General features: G+C 42.9%; 1 protein-coding gene across 4 annotated transcripts in view; it reads left to right on the top strand.

Annotated features, from left to right (window-relative positions):
* The window catches only part of fndc3ba (fibronectin type III domain containing 3Ba), an 84774-nt gene extending 68797 nt beyond the window's left edge, over positions 1-15977 (top strand). For all 4 annotated transcript variants that reach the window (XM_044047598.1, XM_044047600.1, XM_044047601.1 and 1 more), the window contains exons 18-27: positions 714-832; positions 1062-1167; positions 2096-2268; positions 3340-3453; positions 3711-3860; positions 4833-5113; positions 7054-7272; positions 12386-12552; positions 13537-13664; positions 15197-15977. In XM_044047598.1, coding sequence (XP_043903533.1) covers positions 714-832; positions 1062-1167; positions 2096-2268; positions 3340-3453; positions 3711-3860; positions 4833-5113; positions 7054-7272; positions 12386-12552; positions 13537-13664; positions 15197-15508 — 1769 coding nt within the window. In that variant the 3' untranslated portion in view covers positions 15509-15977. The remainder of the gene's footprint in view (positions 1-713; positions 833-1061; positions 1168-2095; positions 2269-3339; positions 3454-3710; positions 3861-4832; positions 5114-7053; positions 7273-12385; positions 12553-13536; positions 13665-15196) is intronic.
* Positions 15978-20130: the final 4153 nt, after the last annotated feature.

Here is a 20130-nt window from a genome sequence, read left to right on the forward strand (position 1 = left end):
TACTCATGTTACTGTGATAGAGTAGATTTTTTTGTGTACTTGTACTTTTCGTTTTAGTCACATCCGTTATTGTGTTAAAAAAACGTTGGACAGGTGAATGATGAGGACAGGTGAATGATGAAAACGGGTGAATGATGAGGAGGACAGGTGAATGTTGAAGATGGGTGAATGATGAGGACAGGTGAATGATTATGACAGGTGAATGAATGATGAGGAGGATGAATGATGAGGACAGTTGATGAGGACAGGTGAATGATGAGGACGGGTGAATGATCAGAGCAGGTGAATGATGAGGAGGACAGGTGAATGATGAGGAGGACAGGTGAATGATGAAGACGGGTGAATGATGAGGAGGACAGGTGAATGAATGAGGGAGGATGGGTGAATGATGAGGACAGGTGAATGAGGACAGCAGGTGAATGAGGACAGGTGATGATGAAGGGTGAATGATGAGGACAGGTGAATGATGAGGACAGGTGAATGAATGATGAGGAGGACAGGTGAATGATGATGAGGACAAGTGAATGAGGAGGAGGACAGGTGAATGAGGAGGATAGGTGAATGACAAGGAGCACAGGTGAACCTGTGTTGCTCTTTCACAGCCACACACATTCAGTCAACATGCCAGAGTAGCAGCAATATAGGCTATACACTATGGCTTGTGTTTGCCATGTGTACTCATGCTTTTGTTACGTATTTACTTGTTTGTGCAGCGAGCCAGTGGGAGGTAGCGTACAGTGGTCCAGCGACAGAGTGCATGTGCGAGCGCCTGACACCTGGGACCTTCTACCGCCTACGCGTGTGCAGCATCACCACAGGGGGCCACAGCTCGGTAAGGCCACACACAGAGACGCGCATCTTTATGCCGCTGACCTATAAATTTTCCCGCTAAGTGTTTCAGGATAAGAAGTGAATTAACGGTGACGCATTAGGCTGGCGCTTACACAAACACTCTCGCGTCTTAATTGGCATTTTCACCTGTCGCTAATGAAAAGATTCCACAATTACTGTGGCGTGTCTCTTCTGTTTTAATTCTCTTCTGTGTGTCTCTGTTCCCAAAGTGCACTGGAAGTGTTCCGGTTCGTACATTAAGTGTCCCGCCAGGGCCCTGCCAGCCACCAAGGATTGTGGGTAAAGCCAAACACAAGGAAGTACAGCTAGAATGGGGTGAGTGCAGACGTACACATACACTGTGGTTAGCTTTATGTTTATTTTTTTTACTTTAACACAATTCAACCCGAGCACCCTCTGGCAGTTTAATATGTTTCCTGGCGAGCTCTAATGTAACATCAGTCAAACACATTTCTGCCTAATTGAGCCTTCATTTAGGCCATTAAATACCTTACCTCGTCTCATATCTGACTTAACTCCCCTAATTCCACACCATTATTGCAGATTAGTGCTGTTTTTCGTTGGCAGGCACAAGTTCTTGCTCTAATGCAGCAGGCCACAGGCCTAATCAGTTCACTTGCAGCCAGCGCTGCTACAATTACTGGCCCCGAGCTGAAGGTCAGACAAAAACTATTAGAGGGCTTTCCCCTCCGTGTCTCCATTATTTATTAGCTGCACTTCATTTATTACTGTACCTTAAATGGTGGGAGAGAGAATCACCTGGAAATGATTTAAAAATGGACCCGATGAACTGAGACAAAAGGAACTTCTGTAAAATACAATATCTTTTTTATCTTTTTGTCAAATTCAGCACAAATTATCCATTGGACCAAGTGAAGTGATCCATTTTACTAGTCTGAATTCAAGCTCACTGTGAAAACAGAATCATTTGTTGGGGAATTGTATACATACACATAATGTCGTACAGATTACAAATGATGATATTGTCAAACGAATTGTTTTGTCCACAAGGTTTTAATGATTTATTTGTTACATGGAGCAAAGAAGTTGAAAAATATTCACATTTAAGAAGCTGAAAAATCTGAAAACCAATGTGGGTGTGTGTGGGTTTAAAAAATGCAGATTAGGTTAATTGGACACTGGAAATTGACCGTAGATGTGAATGTGAAAGTCAGTTGTTGGTAAATCTGTGTATGTTGGTCCTGTGAGAGACCTTAAACTCCTCTCACCTCTGCATTCTTAGACTCGCCCGTCTCTGAGGGAGTGTCCGAGGAGTGCGCGTTCAGTCTGGAGATGAGCGAGGGAGACGCCACGCCATCAGAGGTGTACCACGGGACGGAGTTGCAGTGCACTGTTGGCAGTCTGTTGCCCGGTGCCACGTACAGCTTCCGACTGCGGGCTGCCAACGAGGCTGGGGTGAGAAATCTGCACGCATCTCACGGACGATTTTATTTGATTTGACCTTTATTTAACCAGGTAAAAACCCGTGAGTTGAGATTGAAATTTTCTTTTCCATGGGTGACCTGGCCAAGAGGTCAGCAGCACAGGTCACAATAAATATCAGATTAGACAAAAACTAAAAGTAATGTAACGGTGTACAATGTTAGCGTGGCATTTAAAGTGCAGGAGTTGAGGTTCACAGGCACTTTTACTGGTTTCGAAGCGCTCTTTTCCCCCGATTCTGTTCAAACACGTGGAACAGAAAGATGGAAACTTCATTAGAACAAAGAAAATAGTGGCTTTTTGTGAAGGAGAGTGTGCAAATATGGAGCACCTAAGCCAAGGAGAAGCCCAGAAAATGGGATGGAAGGGGGCTACTCTGCTGGTTGCAATAGCAACTTGTTTTGAACGCTGATCCCCAATAATCCACAAACGTAGTGGTTTTCATTACCTTATTTACAAATGTATTCATTCTTACTTTACTCACAATTTAACTAGCAGTGTTCATACAGTGCTCTTTAGAGAAGGATGGAATAAAAACACCAGGAGAAAGCTCACATTTAATAACGATTCATTGGTTCATCGAGTCCTTCTAATTGAGTAATAAATTACGTTTCCATTTAGAGGAAATTAAGATATGAGTGGGCGCCGTTTGATTGACAGCTGGCAACATCCAGTAGACGCCTGTGAACTGTAGTGCACGGTGCCAACCACAAGACTGCGCTGTGCCCCTTTTTTTATATATGGTCCGTGGTCGTGTCAGGCACGAACACCCCGGGGTAAACAGGGGCCAGGAGCAATTAGTGTCCCAGACACTCTCACAGTGTTTCACAGACTGGAGCTAAAACCCTGATTGGTTTGATTATTCTCCCAGACAAAAAAATCAACCGACGCTCGCGCCGACTCATCAGCACAAACACGCTGCTCACAATAGGAAGCATGGAGGGCGCGCGCTGAAAATAACAGCTCTGAAAACAACACTTGTGACTCACGTGTTAACGTCCACACGTGTGCGTCTGTGTCTGTGTTTGTGTTTGTCTCTTTTAGTTGGGAGCGTACTCTGACCCGACAGAGGTGACAACTGCAGCGGGTCCTCCTGGCCAGTGTGGGGCGCCCCTCATCACTCTCACCAACAACACTTGTATAACGCTGAACTGGGAGGTGAGACAAACGCAGAAAAATGCTTAATATGGGCAAAGAAAACAGAGACAAGACAGAAAGAGATTTAAAGCTGTCTATATTATGTTTAGACTCCCTGTTTTTTTTGTTTCTACTGACCTAAATACCTGTTCCAGCTTGAAACAAAGTCTTTTTAAGAAGTCTTCTGCCCTCATTTTGAGAGCCTTTTGAGTCCATTCATTCCATTTTTATTTAAGTCCAAGTTCTCATTGATTTCTCTCTCCCTGTGTGTTGCACAGAGTCCCGAGGGTTCGGGTACGGACATCTCTGAATATCGCTTGGAGTGGGCAAGGGAAGAGGAACCCATGGAGCTCATCTACTCCGGCTCTGCCACCCTGTGTGAACTGTCAGACCTCACGCCTGCCACAGATTACTGCTGCAGGCTACAGGTAACAGTGCAACCACGCACACTGAGAAGAGAGGGGAATACGCGTGAATCATTTATGCAGACACAGACTGCGAGGGGCTGCGCTGTCCAGAATGACAAGTACGACACGGGCACTTCATCACGTCAGAATGAAAGCATTTACATACAAATATCAGCCAATGGAGGCATTAAGAGTCAGTAGCGCAACACCGACAGACGGAGGCCGGCGAAAGGGAAAGGGTTGTTTTTATTCTGTTTGTGCCCGGACTCCTGATCTGGTCCATAAATGTACTGCTCTTGCTCCGTGTCTTCTTTCCTGACGAACACTCGGCTAGTATGAGTTCACTAAAATGTTTCATGGATCTTTATGGACTTCCAGAGGCAGAACAAGGTCACGCTGATGTTTTAATCAATGATTATGTGTGTGCATGCGTGCGTCTGCAAGACGGCTGGATCACTCGGTGTGCTTTATCTAACAGTTGAACTCGACGTGACCCAACCCCCCCCATCTTAATGTTCTGTACCTTCAGGTGATGCTTAATTGTTTGAGATACACATGTTTGTTTTATGAGAACTCTTTGAAGTGCCAGAGGACGAGGTAAATCACGACATCCTCACACAATATATTCGACAGGTGACCGTAAATCAGACAAAACCCCCGAAATATATTTCTTTATCGCTGACCTGAAAGGTATGTAGATAGTTTACTGCTTATAAGTAGTCAAGTCAAGGCTGCCGTGTACTAGCAACGCGGGGACTGTAAATGGTTTATATCATTGATTTTTTTGTACATTTATATATTAATACTGAACATGCTCCTTTTTATGCTTAAAAAATGACAATAAAACCATCTGTTTCATTAGGTTTTGGTCTTGTTTTAGTTTTGAGCTTTCAAAAGTGACTAAAATTGTACATTGACCACTTCTCTTCTGTCCTTTACCTTCTTTGTTTTCACCGTCTCTGTATTCTCTTGTCTCTCTTGTCTCCCACTCAGGCGGTGAATCAGGCGGGCGCCGGTCCCTACAGCGAGCAGGTGAGTTTCCGGACCCCAGCAACAACTCCGGACCAGATCTCATCTCTCCTCCTCCTGGACCTCCCGACCTCCTCCGAGTTGGGTAACTCCCCGTCGACCTGCCTCTTCCTGAAGTGGGACGAGCCAAACAGCAACGGGGCGGAGATCACGTCCTACGTCATCACCGTGGACGACCAAACCATCACTGTGGAGTCGGGGACGAGTCACCTTGTCACAGGCCTGCAGCCGGACACCGAATACAGGTACGGGAACATATTCTGATGTTGACTTGAGGACATGATTGTAATGATGGTTGCATATTATGGGGTACAAATAGTGGATGCTCTTGTCTCGATGTAGAGGTTTGCACCTGCCGCTTGTGTGCTGTGTTTTTCTAGAGTTCAAACAGCTGCTACTGAAAACTGAGAGTACGTAGAACGGTAAATCTCAGGTTTTTGTACTAAACAAAGATGAAGAAAGAGCCTAATCAACTGTCATGTGACTAATCTGTATGGGTATAGACACAACGGTGGGAAGACAAGTCGCTTTAAATTGTCACTAGAACACGCTTGCAGTGAATCAACCGAAAATGCTTCTCATTCACCGTAGAGCAGCATTTACAGGAGCGAGACATCCGACTGCTGCACTGTAGTTCAGTTAAAAAGACTTAAAAATCCTAAAAACGTGGCTTCATCTCCAACAATTACCAGGGAAATGTCTAAAATCTCGATATTTAACATTTAATGTATTTAGAAAACCAACCAAGCTGGGGCCTTTTAGTCTCCTCCACTGCCACAGATTATGTGCATGGTTTTATTATGCAGACGCATGAGTCTGAGATTATCACTAATGATCTCATAATGTATATAACACAGTAATGTTGATTTTTATCTCGCTACTCCATCCATCTTCTACTACTGAGACACACAACCATCCACTCTCACACTCCCAGCTACGGTCAATTTAGAGGTTAGATCCCTACATCTGCATGTTGGGAGGAAACTGGAGAACCTGGAGAACCCCCACACACACACACACACACTCACACACACAGAGAGTGCGAGCAACTACACCAAACATGTGACTCCCATTTTGTGATCCGACTCACTTCAGTTGTTTTTGTTTCCGTGAGTAATTCAGTGCCTGAATGTTTGCATGTTATGAGTTCTTGGAAACAGAGTGGGAGGGTGTGTGAGGTGTGTGGGGGGGGTGTCATGTGAAGAGGCACCGTGTTTACACGCCATTGTTTTCATTCTGAGGTTGTTTTCGTCCCAGTGTTGCTTTGCTCCCTTGCGTAATTGCTGCCGCGGAGGCAAAGCCCCCGTGTGTGCGCGCGTGTATGAATGTGTGCTACTTCAAATAATATTAATCCTGATGTTATTTCTGTGTATGGCTCTGTGAAGGACCACGGTAAATATGATGATGATCAATTCTCTAATTGCATTTTACTGAGAGCTTTATAACCTTTAAGGTGTGCATTACGAAATGTCATTATTACAAAAAATAAAAGAACTCACAGCCGTGAAGATTAGGGTCTCGTGTGCTGCAGATTACACGTGAATTGGCCCCTCCAACACTTTCCATTAGGCCCATGGATGAATGACAAATAATTGGGCGAACGCTGCCCTTTCTCCCCTTGTCTTCTCTCGGGCCAAATGAATTATAGGAAAAGGTTACTGTTACAGAGAATCACCAGTTAAATGTCAGATCAGATGGCGGTCGCGCTCGCTGCCGTGGGCCTCGCGCGTGGATGCTGATCAGCTGATTAATTACTGGCAGAAAAAGGGGGTGTGAGAGTGAGGCGGACACCTAGACGACAGGCAGCGGGGTGGTGATCCAATTGTGCACGTGCAGTAAACAATCCATGCAGGTGTGTGTTTGTAAAAGTGCTTCACAAAATAGTAAATCTAAGAAAACACTTGGATTTCCATGTGTTTTACTTTATATACACAGAAAAGCTGGGCCAGCTGCAGTCACTGAAGTGGAGAGTACATTGATTTGTAATGAAAAATGAGGGATGGGAGAGTGGATCTATAGTCAATCCTGACTCCATTAGCCGAAGTAAGGCTAGAAATAACAATAGACGAATGGGTCTCAGAAGAATGATGTACATGCATTTACTCACTCCTTCATGTGCCGTAAAATGAACATAATCTCTGCTGAACAAATAATAATCTGCTTCTCTTTCTTCCTGGCTTTGCAGTGTACAGATTCAGGCGCTGAATTCCATCGGCTCCAGTCCCACAAGTCCGCCACTGCTGGCGAGGACACGGCCCCTCCCTCCGGCCCCGCCCCCTCTGGAATGCTCCGCGGCGGGCCCCCAGAGCCTGAAGCTGAAGTGGGGCGAGAACCCCAGCCACACGCGCGCCCTGCTCGCCGACGACATGGTCTACACACTACAGATGGAGGACAAGAACCACAGGTGAGGCGCGAACGCGACACCCTTCTCAAGCCACTGTTGTTTTCCCCCTCGCGGTGTAAACTGAGACGCTGGGTCTCGACCACACGCGCGTGTTAAAAAAGGGAAAATGTCAAACGTCCAATGAGAATCTTTAGGTTTGTTCACATCTCCACTGGACAACGTTAGCTGGGAGATTGGCTCCAACCAATCGCAAGATAAATGTGTTTTTAAAAAGGGGGAGGCACTTTTCTGAATAGATGAGTGGGTATTTCATATATTACACGTCAGCTATTTTATTGACGCTGTGAGGTCCTGTGTAGAGTCAGACTTGTTATCTTACAGCCAGTCAATACAAAAAGGTCAATATTACACACACGCTACAGACTCACTCACACAAATAGGAGAGAACATGAGCAGCAGAGGAAGGAGGTGTGTGTGTGTGTGTGTGTGTGTGTGTGTGTGTGTGTGTGTGTGTGTGTGTGTGTGTGTGTGTGTGTGTGTGTGAGAGAGCATTAACCAGATGTACCAGAGAGTAGTCACGTTGTGGGCATATAGAGCCAGCTGGAATATGGCCTACAAACAATCAACCGTCCATTTAGCCGGACGGTCAGACAAGGGAGCCAGATGGGAAGAGAGAGAATTAGCAGTTGTGGTGGGGAGGAAGGGGGACAAGGGGTCAGAACATCACCAGACGGAGAGTTAAATACAATTAGCGAGAACACAAGTTTGGGGGCAATTTCTATTTACTTTAGCTCAAGAAAGAACAGGAAGTGCTTCTACACACCTGTCAGGTTGTCTCACTTTCTCCCTCCTGTCGCTCTCTCTCTCTCTCTCTCTCTCTCTCTCTCTCTCTCTCTCTCTCTCTCTCTCTCTCTCTCTCATGCGTTGCTACCTTGGCACACTGGGAATGGGCCGTGATCTGTAACACACACACACACATAAGCGCGGACACGCTCTCTCCAGTCGATTAAAAACAGCTTTCATCGTTAAGCGAGTTATAACTACCCTTTTTAATTAAGCCAGCGGTTTGCCTGGATGCGTTTGTTAGTCTGAGTCTCACCGAAGTCTTCTTTGCTGAAAGCACTGAGTATAGTGCACACCTCGAACGCGGCATCACATGTTTTTCGCTCCTATATTTAGCGAAACGTAAAGTAATGCGCTGACGTCGATGATTACCGCCCGGGATTAATGTGCATTTTTCAGGCAGCTCAGGTCCGAATGGTTCAGAGTAGTCTTTTGTTGGTTAGTGATTCATACTTGGGTCCGTCCACTTTTTTCTTTGCTTCTTTTATTATCGGGGGAGAGAATTAATGTTCGCTTTCCTCTCCGTCTATTCAGGGATTTCTGCGCATTCCAGTCCCCCTACAGCACTATATCTTTTTCCTGTTTTCATCTAAAAACGGCGTAAATGTAGCAAGGAAGAAAATGGAATACTTATATTTATTTTAACAAAGTTCCCCGTGAAGTAGCTGAGTAATTCTACCAAGGAAGTCGTTGAATGTTTTTGATTCATTGAGGTTTCCACTGTTCAACGATGGTAATTACTTTCTATTCTTGTATTCTATCCTCGTGAAAAGCATTATGTTTTTGTGTTTATCGATCGCCGGGTTAACAAACTAAGAAGAAAGGATCCATCGATCCACAGGCTCTGCCCACGCGGAGGATTAAACAATCCATGTGTCGGATAATTAAAGCGGATAAAAATAGCGGTTAAACTTGTATCCTCCTCTTCCTCTCCCAACATTTCTTCCCTCAAACGAAACCGTCACATAAGCGCCCTTTTAAATGAGTGAATCATTCCTGACCGGTGCAGACTAATTGTTTCCCAGGATTCATTACGTGCAGCTCCTGGTGGCTCTGACCTGATGTTTGTGTTTGCGGGTGCATTAGCTGCGCGTGTGTCTGCGGTGGTTCGTTAGCAGACGGATGGATTGGAAACTCTTAACTTAAGACTAATCCTGCTTTCTTCTTATTCAATATGTATGATATTAAGTTTGGTACAGAGGCATATCAGGTTTCAGTAGTTGAATTAAATTCTGGGGTTTGACGATACATTTCATCGCCGTCTTTATTTCCATATTGAAAATAGCTTTAGTGTCTGTGCCTCTGTCTGTCTCTGTCCTTGGCTGATATTCAATTTTCTGAGAGTGCGGTGACTTCACTGCGCGACGACCTCCTGATAAATGTGTCCGACCTTTCATACGTGTCCTCCCTCCAACATCATCTTTTACCCTCTTTGTTTTCCCCTTGTCCACGCCCCTGCGGTTGCTTTATATCAGTGCGTGTGATGATTTTAAAAAAAAAAGAAAAAAGAAAGCTGTTTTCACAGCAGTGAATCCCTGTTTTCCACCCGTCTTCATTCCTCTTTCTCTCGTAGCTTATTTCCTTTCTCTTATCTCCCTGCCTGCAGATGGGTTGCCAGGGCTCTCTGTCCTCCCTCACTTGCAGCTCTTTTTTCATTTCCACTTGTTTTCCCTCACCTTTTAAAAAGCCACGGCCAAGTTTGTTTGATATTTCCGAGACCATGTTATACCCAAAACTGCCTTCTGGCGCGGGTATCGGGAGTGAAAGGGCGCCATGGCAACATGAAGAAGGCTTCAACCTTCTGGAAAAATTGATTTTGTTTTTTTTAAAGACGGATGCAGCGGGAGGAACATGCACTCGGGGAAAAGCTTGTGTGTAGTCGCTGTCACTCTTAAAAAGCATTCATCCACACAGCTCCATCTGTCCAGGCTTGCATCCATCTTCCATCTCATCGTCTTGTCCTTCAGCGTTTCCTAGATTCACTACATACCCTCCATCTTCACATTCTCTACCCATCGCTCAGCCAGGCCACACAACTGTTTACCCCTCCAGCAGAAGCTGCGCTCCCTTCCACTCGTTCATTTAGTCATCGCTCGCGGCAGGTGGTGGCCCAGGGCGTGTCAAGGTCGTGTCAAGATCGTCTTCGGTCGACTTTCGACTCGAAGGTCGTGGGTTCGGTTCCCATCTCCGCTGCTAACTGCAGCGTGTGAATGGCAAGAAACTGTCGTGTAAAGCAGCTGTGAGTTTAGTTCATCAAGACTAGAAAAGCGCTGTATAAATACAGACTATTTACCATTCTTGCAAACACAATATCTCAAGTAGGCCCATAAAATGTCAGAAAACGGTCAGTGTTTCTCAAACCTAGGAAGGATGATGTCCTCAGTTTTGTCCAAAAACTGTATAGCTATTCAGTTTTAAAGATTTATTTGTTATATGGGAGAAAGAAACCAGAAAAAAATCTATTTGTATTCCTTAAAAAAACACTCAAAATAGTTCAGCCCCAATCTCAAGAAAGCTTTCAGAAATGTTCTTAAATCTTGGCAAAAACATTCACTTGGATTCACAGACGAACTGCACTAACTGCTCAGGTGCGGGTAGCGAGAGATCAAAGTCACGTGGCCTTTTTTTAACAAAAGCCTTTTCAACATTACATTTCTCATTAATAACACTGACACTGCATTCATCTGTAAAGACGTGCAAGAAAAAAGATGTACAGTCATCTGTTTCCTACTCCAGTCAGCCAGTGAATAATTCAGCCACCTCGAGAGCAGGCTGTTACTCCTTCACTGTCTATGGTGCGGTAGACTGATACAGTATCAGGCAGTAATTCAATAATACAAATTCATGTTTAAAATGTACTGATTCCTAAAAGAAACCAGTTTTATCGTCTTGAACACTGAACTTATCATTATTATTATTGTTATTGTTATTTCGTGCACATATTTCTTCCTCTTCTTTGGAGAATGAGCTCCGCCTCTGCATGTCCTGCGGTCGTGTTTACTATGAGACAGAGGTTGGGCAAAACATTATGCTAATTATTCATGACTTTCATGAATTGTGTCCGCAGTCTGGCGGTGGCAATCATCAGGGAAAGCCACACGTTACCACAGAGATGTTTTGATAACATCAGTCTGAAATATAATCTCCTTTAGTTTATTGCTTGCCTTGTTGTTGCATTTTTTTTACAAATGGTACCGATACAGAGGAAACACACGTTGTCACACGTCACTGCAGCAAAATGGACACAAAAAATCCCAATAACTGCATTCCTATGAATAAGTACAGAAAACGCAGACTTTAATAATCACAACAAAGGGCTTTTTGTTGTGGTTAATTGCTTCTCTGTTATCGGAACAGACACGGTTCATCTCATTAAGTGCAATGTGGTCATTATGTGTTGTTTTAATTGCTTCAATAATCCGCCTTTTAGTGCAGAGGACATATTATGACTCCTAATTATGGGAAAATGTGGCATTTGCTTCTGTAAATAAAGAAGTTGCTATTTTCTGTCACCAGCACTTTTAGTGTAAGTGTAACATCTGTCAGCGAGGTAAAGGGGAAAAAAACAACAACAACAACGCACGTCGCCCACGTGAAACACATCGTGTCTCCGTGGTGCCGCTACATTAAGAGCTAATCTGGAATTAAAGCATTCTACTACACAGTGACCTCTCTCATCTCGTATCCCTCACTGTCACGTTCCTCTCGCAGCACACCCTCCATCATAGTCTCCACCCATGTAATTAGCAGCCACCTCTCTTTTCATCCTCCTTCTCTTTCTTCATGTCCTCCTCCATCACTTGCAGCATATCTTCTTTTTCCTGTCTCCTCGCCGGTTGCTATCTCCCTTTAGCTTTATTTGCTGAAAAACCTATAACAGAGACAATTCATCTTTTTCCATCAAATGGCTCACTCGTTCACCAAACTTATCCTCTCTCCTTTAATCCATCAGTGCGTCCATCTGATTTGTGTCTATTGCCTGTGATTGGTTATCCGGGGTGTTTACAAATCACTGTAACAAAATAGTACCTCCTCAACGTGGGCGGAGTCATCACTGCACGGCTGCATGAAACTGCCGTGACACACACGAGTGACTAGTGACTTGTAAAGCAGTTGTTTTCAGTGTAACTGAATCGTTAGAATCAGTTTGTTAAAAAATATTTCTTCAGTACTTCCTCCATGACCGGAGCCGTGCCGAGCACTAGCATCTCAATCTTCTCCTCTGGCCTCCACGTCCAGCCCAGGTCTCCCCTTGACGTTTGTGATTCACCGTCTCTCCTCCCTTCCTTCCCTCCTTCCCCTCCCCCCTTTTGTGTTTTCCCCCTTCCAGGTTTGTGACGATCTACCGCGGCCCCAGCCACACCTACAAGGTCCAGCGGTTGACCGAGTCCAGCAGCTACAGTTTCAGAATACAGGCCATCAGTGACGCTGGGGACGGCCCGTTCTCAGACACGCACACCTTCTGCACCACCAAGTCTGTTCCCCCGACCCTCAAAGGTAAACTCACCCAGGGAAAAGTCTAGTGTGTGTTGTTTTGTTTGTATAAAGGGGAAATGTGTTGCTCACAATTCATATTTGTGCATTTTTGGAATAAAAAGATAAATACACAGTTATGCATAGCATATGTAATCTAGTCATTTAGGTCATTGTTGATTTGTTACGTTTGTTTTTGTTCAATTTAAATGTGCAACAGTCGATCTTAACGCCAGAACTGCTTTGAAAAAATCTTAAATCATAATTTATAGGCCAAATATCATGAGATTACATTAGTTTCCTTGGCGATGTGACGCGTGTACTTTAGCATTAACACCATTTTGTGGTCTTTGTTAGAAACTGAGGCAACAATAACCCCAGTTACAGACGCCCCACTCTCCCTCGCTCTGGTGATATAGCCAGAGGGCATCGTGGGTAATAATAATAATAATACTAATAACATAACGCTGTGCAGAGCACAGCGCTGGTGTATCTACAAACAGATAAACACTTTAAAAAGTCAAGGGCGCCGAGACCAACACTCAACACGTCCTTTCTCACCATGGTTACCCTGATCATAAAAGTTACTTTTTAAACTCGTAATAGGATCCTTGTTGTGTTGTTATTTCTGGCATCACCCCGCCACCCCCACCCCCAAGTATATTATTGTTTTTTTTTTTAAATAATTATTGACACCTGAAAAACAAAATCATTCCGTATGAATAATGTATCCTTTCATCCAGGATGAGCCCACACTCTCTAAATAGCCTGAAACAAAAAGAGCAATTAACGTGACTAACTGTACCCACTGCCGCTGCTGCTGCTGCTGCTGCTGCTGCTGCTGCTGCTGCTGCTGCTGCTGCTGCTAAGAAGAAGAAGAATGAACTCCTGACAGGGTGACAGACATTAGCGTTACATGGTGACTCTGTCGTTTGTTAAATGTATCTAGTATCTATTTCTGTGCGGCACCTTGATTTTGTCTTTGTGGGTTTTTTTTTTAACTGATAGCTCCCAGAGTGCAACAGCTGGAGGGCAACATGTGTGAGATCACATGGGAGACCATCCCACCCATGAGAGGGGATCCTGTGAGCTATGTGCTGCAGGTGCTGGTGGGACGCGAGTCTGAATACAAGCAGGTTTGTGTCTCTCACACACACACACACACACACATAAGATGATATTGAGAGTGTCCAGAGCCCAACTTCAATTATTAGGTTCATTCTTATTTTAGTGGGAGTGTGTTCGGCTTCTGTCTGGAATATTTCTCCCTAGCTCGCTGGAAAATGCAATTTGCAACGACAGTGAGGGTGTTATAGAATTATAGACGCACACAGACACACACAAACTTCCTAATGTGAGACTGAATTTCCTGCAGATTTCATTGAAAAGAATCGATGGAGTGTGTGTGTGTGTGTGTGTGTGTGGCAGGTGGAGGCTTTTCATCTTTAAGAGTCAATTTTCTCCCTTGTTGAGTGAGTGAATATTCAGAGGAAAGAACTGCTGACTCACTGTTGGACAAAACTGCAGCGTGGTGCATGTGTATTTCCTCTCGCTAATGTCACAGTGAATGCACACAGTACACACTCAGTCTGCTCTTTAAAGAAGTGTGTCACATGTTTGTGTTATTGTGTTAGACTCATGTCCTTTGTTTTGCTGGGTGCAAGATTATAATAGTTTTGACTTCATTAAAAATGAGTTAGTTTTCATTTTAGTTTTTAGCGCGGGTTTGCTAGTTTAGATTAGTTTTCTTTTTTTAAAGCTTAGTTTTAGGTTTTTTTTGTAATATGGAGGATGCAAGATGCAAAAAGGTCAGAATAATCAATGTTGTGTGTCATAAAAACCCAGCAAAAGATGCCATTTTAATGCCAAGTTTATTAGGACACATCTCTGAATCAAATATAACAGTTTAACTGCTGAGGTTGGATGCAGTCAGTGTGTCATGTAAAAATCAAATAGCCAACATAAATAATATATAAATAAATGTTTGTGAGACTCCGGAGCAAAAATAAACCCAATAAAAGACGAGAGGTTTGATTCACTTAGACGATCAAACTCAACCCCATAACTAATGCGTTATGTTTAACTTGCACAGCCTTATTTATGTAAACAAAAAAACAAATTGAAAACATTTCTATTATGAATTATCAAAATTGCCTGGCAGAGAAAAAAATAGAAGCAAATTTTCAGTTAGTTTTTAACTCTAGTTTTTATTTCAGTTAACAAAAGTGTTTTTTTCAATTTTAGTTTTCGTTATTTCGTTACTTACATGACAACTATTAAAAACCTTGGCTTTTTACTTGATGAATCGATTATTAATCGATTACTAAATGAGTCGCCAACTATCGATTAATCGGTTTGAAGCTTTTTTCGTGATTGAAACAAGATTTCTGATTGTTTCAGCTTCTTAAATGTGAATATATTCATATTCTTTATGTAACAAAGAAATCATTAAAAGTGAATCATTCTGACATTCGACAACATCACCATTTCCAGGTTTGACAAACACTGATCAACGTTTTCTGACATTTTATGGACCAAACGATTACTCCACGAATGGAGAAAATAATCAACAGATTCGTCGATTATGAAAATAATCGTTAGTCGCAGCCAGACTCGGCAGAAATGCTCAACACGCTCAACACGAACTCTCTTCGTTCTCCCCGCACAGGTCTTCAAGGGAGAGGAGGGCCTGTTCCAGATCTCTGGTCTCCAGGGCAACACGGACTACCGCTTCCGCGTGGGCGCCTGCCGCCGCTGCCAGGACACGTGCCAAGAACTGTGCGGACCGCTGAGCCCCTCGTCCCTGTTCGCGCTGCGACGCCAGGAGTCGGCGGCGTCGGGAGACTCGTGTGCCGCGGACACGGGCAAGGGGGCGGGCCTGATCTCGAGTGACGAGCGCTTCGCGGCGCTGATCGTGTGCGTGTTCGCGGGCTTCTCCATCCTCATCGCCTGCCTGCTGCAGTACTTCTTCATGAAGTGAGGGAATTTTTTACTAAAAGGATAGAAAGAGAAAGCTAAATCACAGAGAAACTTTTAAGAGAGAAAAAAAAAAAAGTCTATGAAAGAACCGAACGAAATCAAAACAAACACTTGAGATGTACTTTTAAGGCTATATATGTTTTTTTTGTTTGTTGTTTTTTTTGTTTTCTTTTTAGTATGAATTCAGGCTCTTTCCTTCACCTCGTTCCCGTCGTCTTCTGCCGTCACTCGGGTTTGGTCTCATTTCTCTCTCCGTCTGTCGTCTCTGACTCGACGTCCGTTTCATTTGTCAATGAATTTCAAGGATTTCTGGCTGAGGAAAGCCTGAAAAACTGAGAAATCAAGCCTTAAGAATAGCTGTGAGCAAAGCAGTTGCTCCTCAGACTGACTTGCATGTTCTCATTTTTGTATTTTTTCTTTCCTTTTCCTTCACATATTCGATTTAGAGAACGTGTATATTTTCTGGACAGTCATTGCCTTACGGTAGTTCTTTTTTTTTTTTAGGTTGTTGTTTTGTTATTGTTTTTCAATGTTAAATTTACTTTTTTTTTTGTTTGTTTTTGCTGCAGTCTTTATTCACTCAGCCATATTCCAATGTAGGCCTTCAAAGCTTTAGCCGATCATACGATATTATTCCGTTTTATACTACTCTGCGGGCCGTCGGTCGACCCGTAGACTGATAGTCGCGCACGCATACATACGCCGTACGTGCACACATGTACAATTACACTCATGCAACGACAATGAAAAAACACATTTCCACCATTAAAAGAAGGCAATCACTTATCCGCTCAGCTTTTAACATTCAATCACTCACTCACTCATTCATTCAGCTACCAAAGTGATGCAATCCATGTGTGGTGTAAGATGCTGCTATCCTGTGATTTTATTATATCTAAGAAAGAATGGAAAACCAGTTAATATAATTTATATATATATATATATATATATATATATACACACATATATATATATATATATATATATATATATATATATACATGCAATACAAATATATATATATATATATATTATAACAAATATCTATGATGCTATAGAAGTGATGTCATAGTAGGTGAATGGCAAATGTAAGGTCTGAAGTACAACGTCAAAAGCGGAGGAGTTTTACTCCTGGTGCTCACAACAGCAGCTCTGAGGTCAGTTCAGCGGCTCGTGTGACTTTGAAGGAGCCTTTTTGTTTTTTTTTAGAAAAAATAAATAAACAAAAACACTGGCCGCGGATCAGTGTGTGAACCCTTGTTAGGTATTCAAACATTAGTCAATGGAATGGATCGCGATTGGCCGCAGCTAGCGGGTGAGCGGCTTCTCCGGCGGCCCCTTCCTTTCCGCATTCGACCATCTCAAAAAAAAAACAACCACACACATTTCTCCAGCGTCTTTTTCTGCGACTTTTCATAGCCCATAGTGTCACAGACCCAGAGGTGCTAACAGCCTGCCTTTCTCAGAGCTCTGTGTGTGTGTGTGTGTGTGTGTGTGTGTTAACCAGGAAAGCCAGTAGGAGTTAGCTTGAGTTAGCTTTAGCCCTTTGAAAACGTATCCAGCTGTCAGCCAGAGCTGCCCTGAAGCCGTAGTTTCTCCCTTCAGCTACTATGTGAATCCTCCCTCCCTACCCCCCACCCCCATTTTCCTGTGCATACATATCTGTCATTTTCCATTTTGCTCTGGCTCTCTCTCCCTTTCTCTCTCTCTCTCTCCCCCCTTAATTAAAAGGTGCTTTATTGACATGTAATCAGAGCGGCAGCAAGTCCCCGTTCTCTCCTGAGTCACACATGTTCTCTGAGGATGTAAAGGGACGGGGCATTCTGACATCCGCACCACCCACCAACCTTATCCATTTAACCACAGCCTGAAAAACAAAGCCAAGGTACAGTTTAATACACACCCTGACAATCCAAAGAAGTCACCCTGACCAGCACCAGATTAACATGTCATGTCCACTTATGTGGCGCCGGGGGGCGGGGGCCGTGGGTTGAGGATGGATTGGGTGGTGACCAATGATTGGCTCTGATTGGCAGCCTGTAATGTACCTCAGGGAAAAAGGCCTTACAGAGGGGCGGGGAGAGCTCATCCTGTCATCATCATCATTGTCTTTGCTCGTCTTCTTCCTCTCTCGCTCTCTCTCGTCGTCTGATGCTGTATCTTGTCCTCCGCCTATGCTGTGCCTTGCTCCTGCGCGTCAGTCCGTAAGCAAAGTGGTTTACTAGCTCAAACAGAAAATGAGAAAAAAAACAAAACAAAAAAAAAACCTTTGCCAAAGTTGATGGGAAAGTTAAGGTAGAGTTCCTTTTCTAGGGTTTATTTATACTATATATTTGCATACAGTACTTTACATGCCAATTACAGTGCAATCTTCATTTATTTATTTAAAGATTATGAGACAAGTGTAGTTATATACTAATTTTTTTTTCCTTGTAGCATGTTTTTTTTTTTTTTTTTTAATGGATGTATGTTAGATTGTATGATTAAGGCCAGCATTCCTTATCTCAGTAACCCTTTAAGTATTTCTCTTACAGCTGTTGGGAACCTGTAGCTCATTGAACCATACATTGCAGTTATCATCGCTGTTTCAGACATGTAACCAAATGCCTATGTATTTTTTGTTTGTTTGTTTGTTTGGTTTTTTTTTCATCTCCTGCTCCGGCCGTACACAGCCGAGCTGTTCTTGTAACGCTTAGACAGACATGTAGCAAAGTCGGGCCTTAGGGTCACTTCCAGTCATCGGTATTGGGATAAACGTCGCTGCCTTTGGCTTTTTATTTTTTTCTCTTCTGTTTTGTTTCTGATTAGTGTTATAATAACGAAGCTTCTGATGATATCTTTCTACAATTCTAAGTGCAGGCTTCTCGTGTAAACAGCGTTGCAGTCGTCTAAGGGGCTTCCTGTGGCGTTCTTTTGTGACGACACAGCGTTACGATCATCGTCTTTATTATTATTATGATTATTATTACTGTTGTTATTATTCTCTCGAAAGGAAAAAAAAAACGATAACGTGATCTGTGATTATGCTTCTTTTCATATTATCTTTTGTTTGTTTTTGTTTTGTAAAGCAAAAATGTGCCATTTTTGAAATGCGCAGCCCCTTTTGGAGACGTTTTTTTTGTTAACACAATTTTAATTTTAATTTCACACTGAAAGGCAAAAACAATCATGAGATGATTTCAGGCAAACGACGACAATAATAATATTCGACGATTCCTTGTTCAGACTAGTGCTGGTGTAGTCGTAGCGGCGAGTATTTTGTATCCAGTATTTTATGATATACAGAGATATCTATAGAGCTATAGAACGAGACGATGGTGAACACGTTATGAACTAACAGAGTTGAAGCACTTTTTTTATTTTTTACGCCGAGCATTAGTCTCGATGAGGTTAATGTGAGTGGGAGGAGTCACGCCGGGGGCCCCACTCTGTTCCAAAACACTACTGCCAACGTCGTCTGTTACATTCGCCGGCGCCACTGTGACGTTGGCGACAAAACGGACATACAGCTCGCAGGGAGGACGATGCCTTTTTTTCCGTGACCTGCCCTTTAACCCCTGATGTTATGTGGCCCGTACACACACACACACACACACACACCGTGTTTTTTTGTTTTTTTAAAACGTTTAAAATCGCCCCAGTGGGAGAGCGGAGGTTTGCCTCGTGTTAGGCCAAAAATCCAGGCCAGTAATGTTAGTGTAAAGTCTGCGGTTAACACAGTGTTAACTCACAGACTACGTGTTTGTGGGCAAAGGTACTCCCTTAATGTGTAATTATTATTTTTTTAATTTGTTTTTAAAATGCTGGTGAAGTTATAGCCCCTCCCCCTCCCTCACTACCCTGCAGGTCCTGCACATTTTAGCAGGGGCGTCAAGAATGAGAGACTATTTTTGTTTTGTTTTTTTCTTTGCCCAGCGATTCCCCACATCCGTGCCTTCCGATCAGTTTTATTTTCTATTTTTTTATTTTCAGTGTTTTGTACGTAGAGATTTTCCGACTGAGCGATTTGGCGATTTTGACAAAAACCTCCAGAGATTCACAGGTATTTAAGTATTTTTTCAAAAGCGAGACACACACACACACACACACAAAAAGGAGAGAGAGAAAAGAAAAAGAATCAAGAGACATATTTTTACCTCACGATTTAAAAACATTCCAATGTTGTCATGGGCTACGAATTGAATAGAAAAAAAAGAAAAGAAATTCATGCATTTCTTCTTGTATTGTAAATGTTAGACAATTTCATATGCATTATATAAAAGAAACTGCCATATCAATTTTAATGTATAGATTTTTGCAAATACTACCCTATGTATGTAAGACGTAACTGTATCGGTAGCGTATATATAATATATTTATGCCCAATAAATGTTTTAATTTTTTCTGACTTTGATTGACACTGTATGTTTTTTTGGAAACTGTTTAAAAAAGGAGCGCATTGTGTAGAGAATACTAAATAGTATTCGTTTTAGGTTTCAAAACATGATTGATGGTGAATGTTGTGGTGTGAAGATTTCATTTATTCAAGGTGATGCCACAGAAAATGATAAGGAAGCGCCTTGTTTTGTTTTGTTATTCCACAAAGTTTTCAGTGAGAGGACTGATGATGTGACTCTTACATCT

Source organism: Solea senegalensis, linkage group LG16, assembly GCF_019176455.1.
Source record: "Solea senegalensis isolate Sse05_10M linkage group LG16, IFAPA_SoseM_1, whole genome shotgun sequence".
NCBI classification, from domain to species: Eukaryota; Metazoa; Chordata; class Actinopteri; order Pleuronectiformes; family Soleidae; genus Solea; species Solea senegalensis.